The following is a 22,204-nucleotide window of genomic DNA, read 5'->3' as shown; positions in this document are numbered from 1 at the left end:
GGTAGCCCTAATCTAGTCCAACCCCCTGCACAGAAAAAGGATGTCCTGTTCCTAAGCATACAAAACATACATACTTTCTGAAAACCACAACTTCCCTAGGCACATTTCCAGATTCATTTCATTGTCACTTCCTGTAACTTCATTATTGTCAAAAGTCACATGACATCACTTCCTGATGTGATACCACTTCCTGTGAAGTCTTTGAATATGGCTCGCCGGTGCACTGAGTGATTTAAAAGTTCGTGATCCAGCCCCACATTCAAAAAGGTTGGACAGCCCTGAGCTAGAATGATAAAATTGTTGGTGCACGCTCCCTCTGAATGCTTAAAGAATGAGTTTTGTCATATTTTGTAATGTTGGTAATAAATGAAGGAGCTAATTTCCATTAGTTAATTGGCTTGAGCAGTATTTGATTTCTGCAGCTTTAATTTAGCCAAGCTTTCTTTTTTAAAGAATAATTTTCTTCAGTGCAACAAATAAATATAATGGAGTCCTTTAGGCTCATAAGGGATGCTGAAACCTGGAGAAATCTTTCATGTTACACTTCTATATTATTGCTATGAAACTTTACTACATGGAACACTGTAGGTATGCATACCTTCTCTGTTTAAAGGCCAAAACAAATCATCTGTTATTTCCTCTGTATCATAAAGCATACTTCCAGCACCCTTTTTCCCCTTAATTTTACAAGACCACATTTGTTTTTTGAATAAAACGTTGGTTTGCTTTATGAGTGTACTTGTTATCCCTAGGGTCCTGAATGTATTCAGTATCTTCAGCAAGAGTATCTGCCTTCCCTGCAGGTAGCTCCTGAAATAATCCAGGTAGGAACCTTTTTCCCATTTATATTTGAAATAATGCATTAAGTATGCATTTTCAGTTTTCAAAGCATGTTAGTAAGTTTAATATCTCCTATCACACTTCAGTAAAATATACAGTTGCAATATTAAAATGTTTTTTTGTTATGTAGCACAGGGTTGCTCAACCCCTGGCCTGTGGAACAGTGTCATCTGGCTTTGGCAGTCAGGGAGAGGTGGCGGCATTAATTGCCACTCCCCTGCTGCCAAAATTTCAGGCACTCTAGAAGTGGTGATACGGCCCTGCATGCCAGATTGCACTGCCGTGAGACCAGATCCAGGCATAAAGGGCTGGAAGGTGGGACACTATTGATCCATCAAAACAAAAAATGAGTTACTAATCACAGTTTGGGAAGGGAGGGGCAGGATATGAGTTTGCAGCAACTTAACTGATGCTGTGCTGAATACTTAAAGCACCTCACCACAGAACTCCTCCCACAGATCGTCAGTTTAGTGTACATAGTTGGCCCAGCCAACTCTGAAGAAACGAGAAACTTTGAGTAACTAGCTTTTTTCTGAATAGGCTACTAAAACAATACATAAATATTAAGTAGATGTGCACCAATATATCCGTCCATGTTGTATTGGCATTGATAAAAGGAAAATTGACATTACTGGCAACTGAAACAGAGCCAGGGTCCCAGTGAGTCCATGACTAAAAAACTCAAAAAACAAACAAAAAAAAGGGAATAAACATCAGTTATGTGTGAAATGTACATTTTATTACTCCCTTCTAAGTATTCTTAATGCATCTCAAGCATTTAGTCTTACTCATCTATCTACAGTATTTACATATTTTAATCTTTGTTCATTTCCAGGAGTTTTGTCAAGCGCTTCAGCAACCTGATGCTAAAGTTTTTAAAAATTACTTAAAGGTAAGATTTTGAAAATAACATGCATTGACTTAACTCATGGTGGTGATTTGAAAATAGGCTTAAAACATATCCCTGGTCCTGTAACTTAAGAATAGACTGATTCTACATTTCTTATGAACTACAAACATAAGGATGAAAGTACTGTTAAATGAATCATGCTAAAAAAAAAATCATAAATAGCTCTGTCTAATTGGAAGAAGGTATTGAATAAGGTTACCCATGGGTCTACCCTGAGTCTGATACTGTTTTAATATCTTCATAGTTTGCAGAGGACACCAAGCTGGATAGTTGCATATACTTCTTACAAGTTAGAACTAGGAATTCAGAACAACCTTAAACTGGAAAAATGGTCCAGAATTGATCAAATGAAATTGAGTAAGGACAAGTGCAAGGTGTATTTGTGACAGAACAGTCATATGCCCAAATACAAATTTGGGGAATGACTAGTCAGGCTTGCAGACAAGGACTTCTAGATTTATGGAAGACTGCAAGCTAAATGAGTCAGTAGTGTTCTCTCTGTCTCTTTTTTTCTTTTGCCAGACCTAATAGTATACCGAGTTGTATTAATAGGAATGTCTCTTGCAAATGACTGCTCTGTTCTGTTCAGACTTTGCTTTTCACACCCCCTTCCTCCCGGGTTCTGGAGCTGCACCAATGCAGCAGCTGCAGTAGCTGGGCTGGAAGTTTGACAGACCTGGTCTAGATGACCTTTTGAGGATCTCTTCCAGCTGCATTTTTTTGATGCTAAGTGAGGACTGAAATCAGTCTCTTTTGAGGAAGAACAGCCTGAATACTGAAAAATTACTGCTTTGTTTCATTTAATTGCTGTGCCCACCTAGAGGTTTTTATATAGCTATGCTCCCTGATTCCAAGTTATGAACAGTATGAAAAAGTACTGTCACTACAACCACTGTAACCTCTCCAGCAACTTAATAGATATTGTAGGGTGGTTCTTCCTCTTCCTCCTGCCTTCTCCTTTCCTTTCCTTTCCTTTCCTTTCCACCTTCCCCCCATTCCCTCCCTCCCCTTTTGCTTTCCTTTTTTTTAAGATCCTCTAAAAGCTTTTTTACTAAGACATGTGACATACATTTTTTTTTGTCAGTACCACCAATGAATTTCTACAGGCCAGGGATTGAGCACCCCCATGCTAGATTAACAAAAAAAAAGTTTTAATATTTCAGCTGGATATTTTACTGACGTGTGATGGGAGATATTAAACTTACATGCTTTGAAAACTGAAAATGCATACTTAATACAATATTTCAAATACAAACTAGAAAGAGGGGGTGCTCAATTCCTGGTCTGGAAAATTGGTGGTACTGACAAAAAAGGCACACATCTTAGTACAAAAAGCTGTTAAAGAATCTATGAAAAAAATGGGAAAGCAGAAGGGAAGGGAGACGGAGACAGACAACCCTACAATATCTATTAAATTGTTGGAGGGTTTATAGAGTGGTTATAGTGACAGTTAATTTTTTTTATTGTTCATAACTTGGAATAAGTGCACAGCTATAGGGATTTGAAATAATCTCCCTAAAGTTAAAATGTTGAATACATACTGACTAACCTTAACTATACTGTAAATATGTATAATCTGTGTTTCCTCAATCTTTAATAAAATCTGCCATTTTTTTAATAGGTATTCTTTCAGCGAGCAAAGCCCTAAGGAAAATACTGGAATCTCATGTACCTGTTTTCATAATCAGGAAGTCAGTTATTAATTTATAAAAATGCTAACTTTTGTGCCATTCAAACTGGTTTTGTTTTTAATGATGTTACTTTGTGCTTACAATGGAACATTATTTTAGCCTTTGTGTAAAAAATGCAAAAGAATATGCCCCAACTTCTGCATTTTGGAAACATGCAAGGTATGTGACAACATGAAAAGTTGCCTTCATGCCTGCACCAACACCTTTTACTTTGTATAGGATGATTTATGTTTATGCTGTAACAAATACAGCAATGAAATATTTTGTTTTTATTTTTGAAATTAAATGTAAAAATCCCTTCTAAGACCATAGCAGTGGTTATTAAACTGTGTACATTTTTTAAAATAATAAATTACATGTTTTCATAAGATACATATTTCAGTTGTTCATGTATGATGACATGAAAAATAAAGCAATCAAACTCATTTTTGTAGATAGTCATTTCATTGGAGTTGTCTTAATGATAAATTATATATATCTATAAAATTGGTTTAATAAATGATTTAGCTTAAAAATACATCTGATTCTACCTTTTTATAAAAAAAAAATAAAAGAAAATTTATGTAGTGAAAGCTGCAAGTCTTTGAATCATTGTGTTGGGTCTCTAGGTATTTTCTATGGCTTCTGCATATTCCTCTTGTTCAAGATCTGGTGCTTCATAGATAACTTGTCTAAGTGGTAAGATCCAAATAAGCCTCAGTGTTGCATGTGGGTGAACTAAGCAAAAAATGTCTTCATTAAAATGTCTTTGAGTGGCACCAGTGGCTATTCCTATTTTGTTTTGTACCTTCCAGTTCTTATACAGTTGTATTCATATGTACTTTTGTCCCAACTAGGGCCAAGTTAATAATTGTGATGTTTATTTGGGTTGGGTTTTTTTGTGGTTTTGTCTTGTTTGTCAGTGCCTCCATCAAGCTGTTTCTGCCTAGTGACTATTAAGTATTCTTAGCCATATATTCTTCCACAAATACTGAAGTGAGTCACAAACTCCTTGGTTCCTACACAACTCCACTCCTTTCTATCACAACTTTATGCTGCAAATATCCTTTGTCAATGTGGTTAGGGAGGAATAGGAAACTCTCATCAAAGGTAAGCAATGAAGGCACAATAAGATCAAGAATCAATAAATGTCATAATAGAAATACCAAAAGTCACAATTGTGGCATCTCTAGCATATAACAATTCCAACCAAAGAAACTTTCTTTCAAAAATATGCAACTGATAGAAAGATTGGAGCTGCCCTTAGACAGGATTTTATGGTTTCCTTGGCTAAGCTTGAAGCATCCCTGGTTTACTACTTGCTGACTTGCCTGTATGACCTTAAGGCTTTGGATGATGACTTTTTTCTCTCTACCCTTACGAAAGTATCCCTAATAATAGCCCTTATGACAGGCCCTCAGTAGAGGAGTACGGTGCTCATCAGCTAGCTGTGCCTCCAGACTACAGACCCATTGTAAACAAACCCTGTACTCACTGACCATCACCATATCTGATTCTGCTGAATATTGCAAAAAATTGGGATAGAAAACATTAAAAAAATTAATATAGCTGACAAATGATTGGAACATTTAATTGCAATGAATTGTGAGATCAAAATTGCAATTAATTGTAGCTAATTTTTAATCACATGATTAAACAGTAATAGAATACCACTTTATAATAAATATTTTTGATGGTTTTTCTGTATTTTCAAATAAATTGATTTCAGTTACAACACAGAATACAAACTGTACAGTACTCACTTTATAGTTTTTGTTTTCAAATAATTGCATTGTAAAAATGGTAAACGGAAGAAATAGTATTTTTCAATGCACCTCACTGCACTTCAGCCAATCACGTAGGCAAACAAGCTTGTTTACATTTTGGGGAGATATTGTACGCTTCTAATTTACAATGTCACCTGAAAGTGAGAACAGCTGTTCACATAGCACTGTTGTAGCCACTGTTACAAGGTATGTACATGCCAGGTGTGCTAAACTTTTGTAAGCCTCTTCATGCTTCAGCCACCGTTCCAGAGGACATGCCTCCATAGTGATGATGACAGGGTTCTACTTTGTAATGATTCAAAACAGTGTGGCCTGGTACCTTCATTTTCAGCATCTGAGTCAGATGCCACCAACAGAAGGCTGATTTTCTTTTGTGGTTGTTTGGATTCTGTAGATTCCACCTTGGAGTGCTGCATCTAAGACTTCTGACAGCATCCTCCACACTTCATTGCTCTCAAATTTTGGAAGGCACTTCAGTTTCTTAAACTTTGGGTTGAGTGCTGTAGCTAGTTCTAGAAATTACATATAGGTACCCTCTTTGCGGTTTTTTTAACGCAATTAAAGTGTTCTTAAATTGAGCAACTTATGCTGGGTCATTATCTGAGACTGCCATCACATGAAATACATAGCCAGAGTGCAGGTAAAATCACCGAGCAGGAGACCATACAATTCTCCTCCAAGGAGTTCAGTCATAAACCTGCAGGGATCAAGTAGTGTTTCTAATTTTGGAGTGTTTCAAAATCACTATCAATGAATGGATGTGCTTCCACCAAGATCTGAACCTAAGAGGTTGAATTTGCAGCTTCAGAAGAATAGGGTCTCTTATTCCACAGGCAAGTTTGTGAAAGAGTACATATTGTTATAGAAACAGATGTTGCCTTTGTGCTTCAATAATTTTTTTTTATGGCAACACAAAGCTAAGCAAACACGTCCAAACCCCTTGCACCACAAATTATGGAGATGAAGATAGTATCAATTTGTGTCACTATTGAGCTTTGGAATTCTGTTTTATGATGGGAGAGCATAGGCAGCTGGGAGCTGCCTATGCTTTCCACCATCCCAGACAGGTGCTCCAGGGGTTCAAGGGACCCAAACTTACATGCCCTGGGAATTCCCACAGAGGATCAGGCCCCTCAAGCTCCAGAAGCACCTTTTCCAGCTTCCCTTGCTGACTGAGATGTGCCCCTAGGCCAGGGGTGGGCAATTATTTTGGGTGGAAGGCTGCTTACTGAGTTTTGGCAAGCCATCGAGGGCCTCATGACAGGCAGCCTGGGCAGATCAATATTAATTTTCTAAATTTTTTAGGGGGCCCACAGGCTGGATAGACTAGCCTATCAGGCCTTATCTGGCCTGCAGGCTCTCAAGATTTGGTAGTGGTTCCAAACCAGTCAGATGTAGACAGTTCAAGCCAGTGTGCACAAAAGATTCTCCATGTAACTTCCAGTCCAGGACGGCCTCATTAGCTGCTTTGGATTCAGCCAATTCGGGAGATGGTGATTCAGATCACTGTCCTAAATCAGCTTGGCCGAATCTGAGTTGGAGATTTGGCCACCATCGAATTAACCGAATCTCCAAATCAAACAGGCCCCATCCCCTGCCCACTCTCCCAGCCCTGTCAATGGCTGCCCTGCCCTGGTCTTTAAACATAAAAGAGCCCCACAGTCACTGGGTACTGTCAGGTGAGGGTGGGCAGGTGATCCCTGCTGCCCTGTGCTGCGAGCCCCCAGAGGCCCCAACCGTCATTGCAGCAGCTGGTGAGTGCAGGGCTTTTTTAAAGTGCTGGGATGCTGGGGCCAGGTGGGGTAGCAATTGATGGGGCTGGGAGAGTGGGTGGGGGTTGAGGGGCACTCAGGGGCTGGAGGAGCAGGCACAGGATGGGGCCTGATGGGGTCCCCCCCATGGTCCCCTTCCACCCCATCCAGGCTCCGCCCCCTATTTACCAGCACAGAGCCCGGGGCCAGCTCCCTGCGGCAGCAAGCAGGGACTGCCCGAATCTCCAAAGCTCTCCAAATCTTTTCTGAATCGATTTGGACCTTTTTATTGGTCTCCCACTTCAAGCCGGATTCAGAGATTTGCCCATTGAATCAAATCCTCCAAATCAAATTGGCACCCGAAGCTTCACACAGGCCTAGTGCTCATTTGTCATCCTTTTGAGATTGGGGAACATGCAAAACAACACGAGGCACTTGCAGAAAAGTAGAGCAACCTTCTGAAGGTGTCAACTAATTCCTTTGAGGTTCCAGATCCAAGTAAAGGATCATATTTTCATCTAGCCAAAACCATTACTACTGTGATGCAGATCAACATCTAAGGGGAACTCAATTATATACATAGAAACAATTTAGTTAGGAAGACTGGTTGAGAAGAGAAAATAATCTGTCTTCTATATAAGCAACACATAAAAAGGAAAATGGGCAGGCTTGGCTTAGTAAACAGTAAAAATAAATAAATCAGAATGGGACCTAGATCATGAAGTTCTGAATCTTACCTTGCAGAACTATGACTGCCCAGCTACTGACCATCTTTCCAGTCACAGGAATAGAAAGCGATCAAAGTACTTCACCAAGTAAATTCTAGGCACTGGCAATGGATCTTCTGTCAGATGGGGAGAGGGCTCTCCTAAGTCTTGATTTGCAAGAGGATTCATAAAGTAAAGCTAAAAAACCCAACAAATGTAATAATTCTAGCTTCATGCTGACAGAAGAGACCGTATTTTAGATTGGATTGGATCTCCACTAGAAACCCTACTAAATCTAACGGTAAAAACAGTGATCCTTCACCATGGTCCTTTTTCCCAGTGGTCCACAACTGACATCATGGTTATTGAGAGCACCTGAGCTTTCCTCCCACCTGATTTGTTATCTGTTCTCCTCTCAATGGGTGTCAAGACTGAAGACATGCTTCTCTATCAGGACAAGGTTTGGCTTATGGCATCAAGATGCAAAAACTACAAAGAATTTTACATTCCAGCTGTTCTGGATTTTTTCAGGATGGTATGAACAAGGTAACTGAGCTCAGTACCATAATACATGGTTTCAAACTTATGGGCTTTCTGTATTCAGCGGTAAACTATCTACTACTTGGATATCTCGGACCAATCAGACTGGCTTGACTTGCAATCAGACCAGTCTTCTGCATGTACTATAGGATGTACTATTCCACTGAACTGCTGACATCAATCTTTTTTGGTTTTTGGTGGCTGTCCCAAATCTGCTAGACAAAATGTGGAGTTGGAAGTATTATTCATGCAGAAACTTAACTGTTGCATGATGACAATGTGATATTAAAGATCCCAGAGGGTTTTTATGCCAGAGGGAAAATGTGTGACAGGCTGGGGAATACGTTTAGTTACAGCGTATCCATTCTGCTTTGCACTGAGTAGTCTTCAATGGCTTGAAATTGTAGAAAAGTGAATTTAGATTGGATATCTGGAAAAACTTCCTGTGAGAATAGTGAGGCAGTGGAATAGACTGTCTAGGAAAGTTGTGGACTGGAGGTGTTCAAGAAGAGGTTGGACAGCAACTGTTCAGACATAGCTATGCCTATTTCTACCATGGATATTTATCATGTTTCTGGGCTTTGCTGGTTGCTTCTGCCTGCCTCCCCCCCGCCCCCCTCGTTTCTGTTATTTGTCAGGGTGTTTTTAAGCCTCCCCAGAGCATTGGGGTGTGCTGATTTTTCCCACTAGGAGCAAATCAGGGGGTTCCTGTCTAGAGTGTTTGCCCCTCCACTCCATATTTGGGGTCAGGAAAAATTTTACCCCATGATCAGACTGGTATGGACTGTGGGGGGAGGGTTGTGTTCTGTAGTGGGGGGCATGGCCCTCTACTCAGGACGTCTTGACAACATTTTATAGAAGTGGGACTTTGGCTGCTATGGTTCCCCTGTGGCAAGTTAGGTCTATGTTGCATCAGGGTTGAAGGCAGTCTTATGTAGAGTTTCAGATCAGGTAAGCAAGTATTTCAGCTGGAGGGCTACTAAATGTGTTTTGGTGAGCTGTCAAGGGCCACAAGGGTTGCCCTGACACTTGACAGGTGCCCTACCTCTGTTTACCATCATGGGACTGGAAGTTCTTCCCCTAACTCATGAACTTTGCCACCAGAACTCCCTCCCCTTGCCTTAAAGTAGGTGCTTGCACCACCTTTGCGGGGAGTCTGTTCCAGACCTTGGGTACTTGGACTGTAAAGAAGTTTTTCCTTCTACAAGGCCATTCTGACTTGATATAAGTTTGTGGCTGTTAGACCTTGTTATCCCTTGAGGGGCCCTGGTGCACAACTGTTCTCCCAGATCCTGGTGCACCCCTCTTATGTAGTTGTAGGCTGCCACCAAGTCCCCCCGAGCCTTCTCTTTTCCAGGCTGAAGAGTCCCATGGCCCTTAGCCTCTCCTCGTAAGGCTTGGTCTCTTGGCCTTTGATCATATGGGTGGCTCTGTGCTGGACTCTTTCAAGCTTATTCCACAATGCTTCTGAAGTGGGGGGACCCAAAACTGGACTCAGTAATCCAGCTACAGCCTCACTAAGGCTGAGTAAAGTAGGAGGATGATGCCCCTGGTTTTGCTTGAGATGCCTCAGTGGATGCATGCCAGAGTTTGGTTTGCTCTGCTGATCACGGCATTGCACTAGGGTTCACATTCATCTTGTGGTCAATCAAGACTCCCAAGTCTCTTTCATTTGCAGTGCTAGCGAGTGTAGCACCACTAAGCCTATAAGTATGATGTGGTTTTTTCTCCCAAGGTGAAGTACCCTGCATTTCTCTATGTTGAATGCCATCAGGTTTTGGTCCACCCACTTTGCAAGCATGTCCAGGTTGGCCTATATCCCCAGCCTGTCCTCTAGCGTAACTGTTTTCCCCATAGTTTAGTGTCATCCATGATCTTTGCCAGTCTGCATCTGACACCAGAATCCAGATCATTAATGAAGATATTGAAGAGTACCGGCCTGAGCACTGAGCCCTGGGGGACTCCACTGGTAACCTTGCGCCACGTTGATTTGTTCCCATCAACTAGTACCCTTTGGGTCTGACCCCGGAGCCAGTTCCCTAGCCATCGGACTGTGAGATGGTCAAACCTACAGTTCCCCAGCTTGGTCATAAGGACATCATGGGAGACCAAGTCAAAGGACTTCCTGAAATCCAGATAAATGACATCAACCTCATCTCATCTCCTTTGTACAGGCAATGCATCATCTGGTCATAGAAGGAGATGAGATTGGTCAGGCACGACCTTCCAGTAATAAAACCATGTTGGCTGGCATTCAGTATTTTGCCTTCCATTAGCCTGTTGCAGATGGATCCCTTGATAATTTTGTCCAAAATCTTTCCAGGGATGAACATCAGACTGGTAGGTCTGTAATTCCCTGGATCTTCCTTCCTCCCTTTCTTGAAGACTGGGACCACATTGGCTCTTTTCCGGTATTCTGGTACATCACCCAAGCACCATGAGTTTTCAAATATCTTGGCCATAGGGCATGCTATGATGTTTGCCAGCTCTTTTAAAACTCTCAGGCACAATCCATCCAGGCCTGTGGACTTATGGATGTCAAGCCTCTTGAGGTGTTCTCTCACTTGATCTATGTCAATTGTGGGCCCATCTCTCAAGCCTGGGATGCTTTACACATCCTGTCTGACAGCTTAAACCCCTTGGGTGGGAGGAAAATTGACACAAACTAATTGTTTAGGAGATTGGCCTTTTCTTGGGTGTCAGATGTCAGCTGCTTCATTTGATCTCGCAGGGGGCCAATGTTGCTTTTGTTCTTCCTCTGACTTCCCATGTATCTGAAGAACAACTTTTTGTTATCCTTGATTCTGGTGGCTAGCCTGATTTCAGTTACTGCTTTGGCTTTTCTGGACCATTCCCTACAGGCAAGTGCTGAGTAGTCCTCCTTGGTGATGATTCCAGTTTTCCATCTGGTATAGGCTTTTCTTTGAAGTTTCAGGAGACCCAGAAGCTCCCTGTTGAGCAAAGGGGGCTTCCCTGTTCTCTGACTGCATTTCCTATGGGACAGGATGGACTTCCATTGTGCTTTAAGGATTGAATTCTTTAGGAGCAACTATTCCTCATGGACTTCCCTCGTGGTTTGTGAGAGGGTGTGACAGTATGTGTGGGGAGGGCATAGGGTATGTTGTGGAGGAGTGTATTTGTAGAGAGGCTTGTGGGAGTGTGGGAGTTGTAGTGGGGTGGAGACACCCCCACACACTCGTCCCTATGGTCCACAGCCCCTGCCACTGGCAGCAGCAGGTGGTGGGCCCTCAGGGCACTCGTGGCCTGCTTGGTCTTTGCTGCCTGGTAGCACACATCTCCAGCCAGAGCTGCATGTGGCGGCAAGGAGCACAGTCAGGCCGGCCCACCTCTATTGCATGGGGCTCCCTGCAGCACATGTGCAGCTCCAGACACTCGCATACCACTGGGGGAAGCCCTGAGTAAGGAAGCCAGCTGCCTTCCCCATTCCCTGACACCACCATGGAAGCAGGGGGTAGTGCTTCCTGCCACTCCCAGTGGAGTCCTGGGACCTGCATGTATTGGCAAGGACTAGGGAAAGTCGCTGGCTCCATTGTGCAGGGCTTCTCCACAGTAGTGCACAAGTGCTGGGAGCTGCACATGTGCTAAAGGGAGCCCTGTGCGATAGAGGCAGGCCAACCTGGCTGTGCTCCTCGCTGCCACATGCAGCTCTGGCCATCGCTGCCTGGCACCAGGCAACATCATTTCATAGATTTCATAGACATTAGGGCTGGAAGGGACCTGGGGAGATCATCGAGTCCAGCCCCCTGCCCAAAGGCAGGAAGTCAGCTGGGGTCATAGGATCCCAGCAAGATAAGCATCCGATTTACTCTTGAAGGTGTTCAATGTAGGTGCTTGAACCACCTCCGCTGGCAGACTGTTCCAGACCTTGGGGGCTCGGACAGTAAAGAAATTCTTCCTTATGTCCAGCCTGAAACGGTCTTGCAGGAGTTTGTGACCGTTCAACCTCTTCATCCCTTTGGGCGCTCTGGCGAACAGACGTTCCCCCAGATCCTGGTGGTCACCCCTGATAAATTTATAGGTGGCCATCAGATCACCCCTGAGCCTACGCTTATCCAGGCTAAAGAGTCCCATGGCCATGAGCACCCCAGGGGCCCAACACCTGCTGCTACAGCTGCTGTTGGTGGTAGGGACTGTGTGCCATGTGGGGGGGGGTCTCCACACCCTGCCCACCTGAACTCCATGCTCCCACCCCCTCCTGGGCACAGGCTCCTGCCAGCCCCAGGCTCCTTGCTCCTTCCCTACCTATTGTGTGGAGCAAGCACTGCAGCAGGGAGATGAGGAGGAACCACTGGATGCTGGGGAAGCCAAGCAGGTCACCCCTGCAGCTGCAGCAGTGGCTGCAGCAGCCCTGCCTGGAAGATGCATGCTGGATAAGCTGGGCCTTTCCATGCACGAGGGTGGGAGTGACGTGCACAGGCTGGGTGGCATACAATTAATTGGTGGGTCACTGCAGGCCAGATGAAATTGCCTGTCAGAATAGGTGGCAGAAAGCCAGGGCTAACAGGGCTTAGCACCCTGAAATTGGGCTGGCAACAGCAGCTCGAGTGCCACCATTGTAGCATCATGCCCAGCAGCACTGCTGCACGCTCCTCTTCCCCTGCATACACAGCACCAGCACGTGCCAGCCCTGTAATGGTTCTGCAGGAAGAGGGGCAGGATTAGGCAGGCAGTGCCCCCCCCAGATACTATTTTCTAGTGCTGCTTACACCTGGTGGACCATATTTTGCCTGCTCCGCCTTAGATTATGGTTATATGGGATGATTTGGATGGTGATAATCTTGCCTTAGGCAGGGAGTTGGACTGGATGGTCTCTGGGATCCTTTTCAGCCCTACTTTCCTATTACTCTAATGAAGTACTGAATATACTATACATTGAAAAAATTATTTAAGAGTCCTCTGAATATTACTCTACTTTACCTTGGAAAAACTATATCTAAGAAAAAGTACTTGAAAAGACTGCAATTTAAGATGTTTTTGCCTTCCTCTGTAGCAGGGGTCGTGGCCTTCTACCTGGGATCTCTTGAGAGTGTATTAACAATCTCTTATATGAGCAGGATGTTGGCTACTGTGGCCCCCCTGGTTTACCTGTGGGTATTAGGTCTATGTTGTTTCAGGGTTGAGAGTAGTCTTAGTACAGTCTAGATGATGGTTGTATGGAATAGTTTGGATGAGGATGATCCTGCCTCAGGCAGGAGATTGGACTACATCAGGGGCAATTCTTTTGGGCAAAGGGCCGCTTACTGAGTTTTGGCAAGTCATCGAGGGCCACATGACAGGCAGCCTAGGGCAGATAAATATTAATTTTCTAAATTGTTTAGGGGCCCCACTGGCCGGATAGAATGGCCCAACGGGCCGTATTTGGCCCCTGGGGCCACATTTTGCCCACCACTGGACTAGATGACCTCTGGGGTCCCTTCCAGCCCTACTCTGATATTCTGTCACCTCTACACAGAATCAGACTGCAAAACTCTTAGGAATGAAGGGGCGGGTTGCCATTTCTATCTTTTTGCCTTTGTGCTTCAAGAAAAAGTCCAGTAGCTGATGGGATAATTTCTTGTACTTGTTACAAGAACATTAGAAAGTCCATTAAACCATCAGTTCAATTGTACCTGTAGACAAACATGACTACGCCCTGACACAACCAAGCTTGTCAAATCAAGTCTTTAAGAAAGGAGGTGACTAATCAGCAGATGGATGATCTGAGTCACAAGACAAATGGCTTGGAGATTATAAAGGATTTGGCTAGCTGGTTCTCTCTCCTGTTTCCTCACATCTCACCTGCTACATTGCTGGAATAGTTTGGTGATTGGCATGGCCCAGTTTACACAGAAATATGTTATTCTTTAGCCTATTATTTCAGGTAGCTGATTTCTATTTAAGTTCATCCTTTTCAAAACGTCTTCAAGGGTAGAAAGAAGCTGTAGAGATCCAGCTATTTTCAGTGCACTTGTATACCCTCAACATTCAAATGCCTGACTACTTTATTTTGGTAAAATGCAGGTCACATTTAAAAAATAAATCACTGCCTTGTTTGTATAATGGAAAAAGCATGTGACAAGGTAAGGAAGCTGTACAGCAAAGCAAGATAGAAGCGGAGCCATTCCACTCTAAACACTTATTTGGCAGGGTCCTGGCACCAAGCAACAAATAAAAGAAGGGGGATGTGCTAGCAGGGACAGCACTACGTGGTTTTGAAAGGACGAAAAATTAAAGGAAGGGAAAGAGTGCAGCAGGAGCAAATGAGGTGTGACCATGCATTTCATCTCCCAGAGGAAAGTGAAACTTAAAATGCTGTGATGTGGACTGAAACACAATTCCTAAAGCAGAAGAAATAGGAATGGAAACCGCACTAGTCCCTGACCTGAAGAAAGTTGCCCGCCTATAATGTCTTTGCATTTTAATTCCTCTTTGCTTCCTGCCCTTGAAGGGGCCTCGAGGTGCCACGAGTCCAACCCCCGAGCCGCAGGTCGTTCCGGGGCGGGGGTAGGAGCTCTCTCCTTTTCTTCCCCCGCTTTCCGAGACCGGTTTCCTCTGCCCACAGGCAGCCTCACGGGGGGTCGCCTCGCTGCTCCCCGGCACGGACCCCTGCGGTCCAAGTTGATTCCTTATTCCCGGCTGGAGCCAGCTTCAGCCTCGCGGAGCTTCCCCCGGCTTGCCCGGGAGCCCTTTCCTGGCTGCGGCCCCGCCGGGCTGGGCGCCCTGGAGCCCGGCTCTGCTTTGCAGGTGGAGCGAGCGGGCCCGGCGCTGACACCAACCGCCTCCCGCCCGGCCCCGGCCCCTGACCCGCCGGCCTCGCCCCGCGCAGACGCGGGGCCGGGGCGGGAAGCGGCGCCTCCTCCCCTGCAAGGCGGAAGCGGCCACTAGAGCAGCCAGAGCGCGGCCGAGCCCGGGCCGGGGCCTCGTGGCGCGGGCGCAGGTAGGGGCCGGGCCGGGCCGGGGGCGCAGGGATGAAAGCGATGCGCGGCCGCGAGGTGCCGCCTGCGGCGTCTCAGCTGTGCCGGGGGACCCTGCCCGAGCCGAGCGGGGCCGCCAGAGACCTTCCCTCAGCCGCAGCCCAGGGAGATTCCCCGGCTGCGGGGAAGGGACGGGAGGCGAGGGCTGCCGGTGCCTTCCCCCAGAGCAGAGCTTGATTTGAGAGAGGCCTGTTGTGGCCGTGGCCTCCCCACGGCAGCTGTCTAGGAGGGGCAGGCCCGGGAGAGCAGCAAGAGGCACGCTTCTCCTGAAGCCCAGAAAAGCCGCCCTTGCCATTTAAAATTGTGGGGAGCCTACAGCACCTGGGTGTGCCGGGGCTTAGCGTCAGCCGCTTGGGAGAGTGGGTAAAGGTTGGGCTGTAGGACCTGGATGGGCCCGTGGGCGAAGAGCCCTGAAGGTCCAAGGAGGACGGCCCCAGAGTGGAAAATAACAGGTCTTCCTGCCGGTAGCGCGCGTCGGCCTGCAGGTTTCCTGGAGAGGATGGCAGGCTGAGCGCTGGAGAAAGTGCTGCACGCTAAGCCAATGCAACCCTAGGCCCAATTTGTTGCCTCTTGCTTATGTTGTAATAAAGCCTGCTTAAGCATTTACATGTTAAATGCATGTCCTACTGAAGCATACACTGCCTTTCCTCCCACTGTAACTCAGTTGTGTCTGTGCCCAGGCCTGGTGTGCACTCCCTTCAACTGTTGGGTGGAGGATGCCCCCCCTTAAGGGGCTGTTATAAGGGTCTACTTTGTAACTATTTGTGCTCTCTGACTTCTTCTGAAATGGGGAATGGGAAGGACCTGTCAAAGGTCTGGTGGGAAAAGTCTTGAAAATGAAGGGAGCCACTTATTTTCAAGGCTGCTATTATGACAGTCATGCCCATGCTGTGTGCTTAACCAGCACCGATTCTTTACATTAAATTTAGATAAGTGCAAAATCTGTAAGTGTATAGTCGCCCCCCTCCTTTTTTAAAATGTATTAATTCCCAGGGTTATGCATTCAAGCAGCATTTATGCACTTCTGCAGTCTAATGGTTTTGGGAAATGGATCTTGTTTTTTGCTTTGGCTTTGGCGCTGGACCCTAAGACCTCTAGTCCTAATTTATTCTCAGGGTTGGTTTGTTTTTTACATGTCAAGGCTTAGTTGTTATGCATGCAAAGCAGAACTGGAACAGTTCCCCCTGCTAACTAACATACAAGAGAGAGCATTACATTTCATCTTGGCAAAGCAGGCAATGTTCCTTCCCCTCCAAAGCAAAAGCAGTAAAAAGAATAAAATGAGAATATCAAAATCTATTATATATCATCCCTCCTTAATCACTGGGGAGAATTAATTAAACAATAAGGTAAATTGCTGTAGATTCCTACACAGAAATGCTCACTCAATAACAGAATGGGTGTTTACAAATCATGAGAAAATGAAACTAAGTCTAGTGGTAATTCAGAAAGGATCAGTTCATCAGGGCTGTTCAACCTCTGTCCACATGCTGTGGGCGTGGATTTCTGCCCACCCTGGCAGGCCACAGACCTCTGTCTCCTGCTGCATGGGCTGCTGCCGTGCTGCAAAAGGAGAGGTAACTACCAATCCACAGGCCATTCATAGGTTGCCAGTTGCACATCCCTGAATTGTGTAATAAGAATAAAAGAGGAGATGTTGAGACGGAGAGTTTTTCTTATCCTACATCCAAAGTATAAAGAAATTTGAGACATTTATGGAGTAATTTGTGGAAAATAAGGCTTGTAAAAATCATATATGGGGAGGAGATATTAATAAAAGGGCCGTATCTTTGAATTAACACTCAGTATCTGTCATTTTCTCCTAATCTATTTCTCCATTTTATGTTCTTTTTTCTTTGTTCACTTATATTATGGGATGTCTTTTATGTTTTCTGTCTTATTTCTTCCCAAAATTTCACATTCTCTCTGAGATGCCGTAATAACTTTGGTCAATGTTAGCTGAACTTGAATGCAAATCTGTTAGAAGAGTAAATGGATCTGAAGAGAATTAGGAGAGGCAGAAAATTTAGTGGAGTCAGAAAAATGAAAAAGGAATAAGCAGATGTTGCATGTTTGTGAACATGCCATCTGAGCTGTTTTAAGGAGGGAGAGATACAACGAAGCTGGAATGGGAATGGAGATGGAACAAAAGCAACTGAGATTTAATGGTGATATTTTACAAAGTTATTGATAGAAAGCAGATGGGAGATAATGAAAATGAAAGCACTGTGTACTTCTAATCTTTTAAGTTGAAGGTATAAGGGCAGTATACTTTACTTATGCTGCTCAGATCAGGCAGCAGGTCAGGCAAGCCACCTATTTTATATCAGAGCTACACATATATATTGCGGGTTAACAGTGGAATACCTATCAGTAGAAGTGTTAGACCTTTGATCTGACTCCTATTTTTGCTGTCTCAGGCAATGGTCAGTATTTTGTACCATATTGTAAATGTCTTGCTTCCTATTTATGCTTATCCATGTAAGAAGTCCTAGCTTCTCTAGCATGCTGATCTGAGTTGTAAATGAATGAGCCATGAGCAACTACTTTTGGTAGATCTTGTTCCAAATTTGCTTTTCAAATAAGAGTGGGAGAGAAGAGGGGGCCACCTGCTAAACTTTCTTTTGGACTGTCGTTTCCTGCATTCCCTCCTTTTTTCCTGTGGCAAAAACCGTACTAAATTGTTACAGACTTTGTTTTATAAATCAATAACTTCTTCAAAAGTTGGCCTGAGTAATCTTGTTGATAAACTTGTAGATGCTTATCAGCACAGGAAGTTTTCTGTTATCTTTTAACTGTAGTGACTGGGAACTTGATACGCTTCTTTGCCTTAAAGTTCAAGGGCCTTGGATAAATTTGTTGTTTTAGTTGTCAGTCAGTATTTCTAACTAGAATAGTTGAAGTGCTTCAAATTGCATATCAACCGTGATTATTTACCTGGCTAAAGCCAACCTATTTGGAGCTCCCATACTTGCATGAAGAAACAGCTTTCAATACTTCCTTATTTCGGAGCCAAAATACCTTAATAGTATATCAGTCTACCACTGTCTCCTCTGTTAGCTAACTTGATCCAGCTATAGAAATTGTTGTAGTTGCTGTAAAAATACTGTTTGTCTTAAAGGAAGAAACACTTTTCATATTATTTGGATGTTGTGGTTATATTCCCTATCTTTTATGTATGTTGTTATATCTTTTTTACCCCCTCCCCCCCTTGAGTCTTTTAAATGGAAGTCAGGGCTGAAGACCTTAATCTCTGATGAGTTTTAGACCTAAAGCCTAAATTTTTAATTCTGGCAGTATTTAGCATGGCATTATTTATTTTATTTTTCCCTTCTACATCCTCTCATTGATTTATCTCTGGAGTAATATCTTCAGTTTTATGATAAAGTATTCATTTTCCTTTTAAATATTTCTAATTTTTTTTTTTTAAGATTAAAAAGAAAACAACTCATCAAGAGCAAACATGCAGAGCACTTCAAATTATCTGTGGCTTTTGTCTGATGTTTTGGGACAAGGAGCAACTGCAAATGTTTTTCGTGGGCGGCATAAGGTTTGTACAGAGGAAACAAACTGGACACCATATAAAGTTATCTTCACAAGAACAAAGATTCTTACAATTAATTTGAAATATATTTTTCTTGCCCTGTTTTTCTTTGTTAATGTATGGCACTTTTTTCTTTCGGTTAATAGAGAGGAAAGGACTGTACAGTAAACTTGAATGAAATGCCATTAGCTAGGTTCAGTAGGAAAAAAATAAGTTTGGCTTCTTTCCTTTGAAAACCCTTGATTTTTCTCTGTTGTGTCCGTCCTGTCCCGTCCCGTCCCCCCCCTTCTGTCCCCCCCCATTCTAAAGAAACCTTTAGTTTGGGCTCATTCTATTTAAAACTTCTTCCATAATATAATATATGCATTTATTGATTATCTAATATTATGATAGAGCCCAGAAGCCCTGTGTAGCCTAAACATAAGGGAAGACATGATCCCTGCCCCAGTCCATTTCTGTTTCTAGGTATTGATTAGTTTTGATGTTATCTGCAATGTTTAGTTATGTCCTCCTGGTTGCATTACCTCATTATAACAGTGAGGAAAATGGCAATTGTTACTTTTTCCTGGCTATAAATTTCCAACTATGTGTATAATTTAAAAAGCAGCTTGAAAGGCTTATATCTACAGAGATTCGAGTGGTTGGTTTACTTTGTTTTTGATTATGGGCTTTTGTTTCTTGATGAAGTAACTTGTGAAACCATAGGCCATTACAAGAATATACCCACCATATGCAGGGTGAGTAGTTATAGCTGTTTAATAGAATCAGGTAAATGCTGAAGAAATCAGCCTGAATTTTGTAAACTGTTTTGAACCCAAGTGGCCTCATTGAATGTGTATCACTTTCCAAAATTTGGGTCTAAAGGCAGAACTACTGGTAAGTTTCATGGGAGTTACTTAAAACTCTCTTGGTAATTTTTAAGGTTTTATACATTTGGCTGTGGATTTGAAGGCTTAATTTTTGTTAACATATTTTCAGGTGATCCTTGTAGTAGAACTGAAAGTTAAAACTAAATGCTTATATTTCTATTTTTCACTTCTGTGAAAAAGTATCCCCAGGTTGGTGTGGATACCTGAATTGGAGTCAGAAATGAGCCTGTTCGTTGTTGCTAAATTATATATTTTGTCTCCCTTTATAACATCCCGTAAAATCTTTTCTACATTTTATAGCAGTCATTTGTCCTAAATTTTGTAATTCTGCTGCGTATGGTATGGTTTTTTGAGGTCCTGTCCAGTCCAGTGAATGCTATTCTTTCCTGAGTTGTCATTAAGTTAGTGCTGCGTGATATTGTTCAGGTGTATTTTCCTTATACATACGTTCAGTGCCTAGTAAAACTAGTAGAAAGTAGTTGCTTCTGGATGATGATATAGTATGAATAATAAACGGTTGTGAGGGGGGTGCACTATGAACTCAGGTACTAAATTGACTTTATTTGCTAGGTCATTTTTAGTTTTTTGACTCCCATGGTCTTTCAAAAAAGAAAAAAAAATAACTTAGGTGTACTAGAAATAATCAGTTCTGATTAGCGTACTCTAACTGTAAAATCAATTTGAAGATTCATAATAGATATAGTGTTCTTTCCTAAATTATTGTTTGATGTTGCTTATCTTTGCTTGGGATCTAAAAATAGATCTAACTTTCAAGTTTGTTTATTTTAATTCTAGTTTATTCAAGCTTTATGCTTATGTTAAGATTATTTTCTCTTGGTTTGCTTTGCCCTACAGGTGGCTGGATTTTAGTACAAAATGATTCATGTTTTAGACTCTTGTAGTTCTTCCCTTTAGGAATCAGAAACAGTGATATATAAATACCAGACAGCCTTCTTAAATAATTGGTGTATCTGTAGCAATAAAGCATTAAAGGGGGAAAAAAGAATCTCAGAGAAATTTTATGTGCAAACTCTTACCAAGTTTGCTGTCTGTCAGTGGTAACCAAAGCAAAACTAAATTGCTCATGTTTCAGCCCGTTTTCCCTGCAGGTGCTTGTTTCTGTATGGCCCCCTGTTATAAAACCACGTTCCTTTTTTAAACCTGACATGGCTCTTTTGATCTTCTGAGTTTGTAAGCTTTTTCTGTTTTGGAAACCCCATCAAACATTTGGAGAGAAGTGATTTACCTTGAGTCATTTTTTTTCTGTCCTGCTTATTTTTTCCTTATAGTCCCCTGTTAAACTAAGTTAGTACATTCATACATTAACATCACAATAACCAAATCAACTTATAGAGTTAATAAATTATTATAAAGCATTTACATCCCATTTGTAAATGTGTAAAGAGTTTTGGCATTCTTTAGAGAACTAGTACTTTGTGAATTTAAATTTTTAAGAATTGTCTTAAGAATGATTAAGAAAACAATATTTTTCTGATGCATGGTGATTTTGTTTTTAAATTTTTTTTTTGGTAGAAAACTGGAGATTTATACGCTGTCAAAGTATTTAACAGCATAAGCTTCCTTCGTCCTGTGGAAGTTCAGATGAGAGAGTTTGAAGTCTTAAAGAAGCTGAATCACAAGAACATTGTTAAATTGTTTGCTATTGAAGAAGAGGTAATTTATCTGTTACAGTTATAGTTTGAGGTTTGTTGTAATACCATGATCATTACATGTTTCTACACAAGTCTTTCATGTAGACTGACCTTTATAGGAGAAGGTAGTTTTTGGAAAGAAATCAGTGTAACAGTATTTGGTTGCAGGGAGCTTTCTCTACTGGTGGCAAAAACAAGGACTCCCTATGATTGTTCTTGTCCTTCATCCTCTTAGAATCTGATTTTACTTGGGTGGCTGGGTTGCATGGTAACAGAGAATGCACTGTGAATGATTGCAAGTGCTTGGGTTGGCCAGGCACCAGCCACACATGGTTTGGCTTCTTCCCATCTTCTACTGTGCCCTGCTGTATGTACACACATACTGGAAATGCAGACGTATCATATCAGACCATAGCAGGAAAGATCATGGAGCAGGGCATCCAATAATCTATTTCAAAGTATCTAGAATAGAAGAAGGTACATTACAAACCAAAGAACTGCCAGGGAATCAATTGGGTCTTTGGATGATCAGGGTGTAAAAGACAAGCTAACGGATAACAGCACCATTACCAAGAATCTAAATGCATTCTTTGCATCTGCCTTTACTGTGGAAGTTTTTAGGGAGACTCCCTTACCAGATCCACTCTTCTTTAGGGATAGGTCAGTGGAGCTGGCCCAAATTGAGGTTTCAGTAGATGAGGTTGTAGAGGAAATTGATTAACTAAACAGTAGCAAATCACCAGGACCTCATGGCATTCACCCTTGGGTCCTGAAGGAGTTTAAATCAGGAACTGTCAAGCTCTTGTAGTATACAACCTTTCACTTAAAACAGCTGTGGTACCAGAGGACTGGAGGGTTGCCAATGTGATTCCAATACTTAAAAAAGTCTCTAGAGGTGAGGCAAGGAACTACAGGCCAGTGACTCTAACTCATGTTCCTAGAAAACTGGTAGAAACAAAG

The 22,204-nt window shown here is 42.8% G+C and overlaps 2 protein-coding genes across 4 annotated transcripts in view; both read left to right on the top strand.

Annotated features, from left to right (window-relative positions):
- The window catches only part of XPOT (exportin for tRNA), a 54,927-nt gene extending 50,914 nt beyond the window's left edge, over window positions 1-4,013 (top strand). For both annotated transcript variants that reach the window (XM_019543297.1, XM_019543298.1), the window contains 3 exons: window positions 753-824; window positions 1,676-1,732; window positions 3,372-4,013. In XM_019543297.1, the coding sequence (XP_019398842.1) occupies window positions 753-824; window positions 1,676-1,732; window positions 3,372-3,398 (156 nt within the window). In that variant the 3' untranslated portion in view covers window positions 3,399-4,013. The remainder of the gene's footprint in view (window positions 1-752; window positions 825-1,675; window positions 1,733-3,371) is intronic.
- An 11,028-nt stretch (window positions 4,014-15,041) lies between these two features.
- Window positions 15,042-22,204, top strand: part of TBK1 (TANK binding kinase 1) — a 43,667-nt gene continuing 36,504 nt past the window's right edge. The window contains exons 1-3 of one of the 2 annotated variants that reach the window (XM_019543296.1): window positions 15,042-15,142; window positions 18,611-18,729; window positions 21,126-21,266. In XM_019543296.1, coding sequence (XP_019398841.1) covers window positions 18,643-18,729; window positions 21,126-21,266 — 228 coding nt within the window. In that variant the 5' untranslated portion in view covers window positions 15,042-15,142; window positions 18,611-18,642. Of the gene's footprint in view, window positions 15,143-18,610; window positions 18,766-21,125; window positions 21,267-22,204 lie in introns of both variants that reach the window. The other variant, XM_019543295.1, reaches the window with a different exon arrangement.

Source organism: Crocodylus porosus, unplaced genomic scaffold, assembly GCF_001723895.1.
Source record: "Crocodylus porosus isolate Cpor-Errol unplaced genomic scaffold, CroPor_comp1, whole genome shotgun sequence".
Lineage (NCBI taxonomy): Eukaryota > Metazoa > Chordata > Crocodylia > Crocodylidae > Crocodylus > Crocodylus porosus.
Note: the sequence above shows the minus strand (reverse complement) of the source record. Positions and strands in the feature narration are given on the sequence as shown.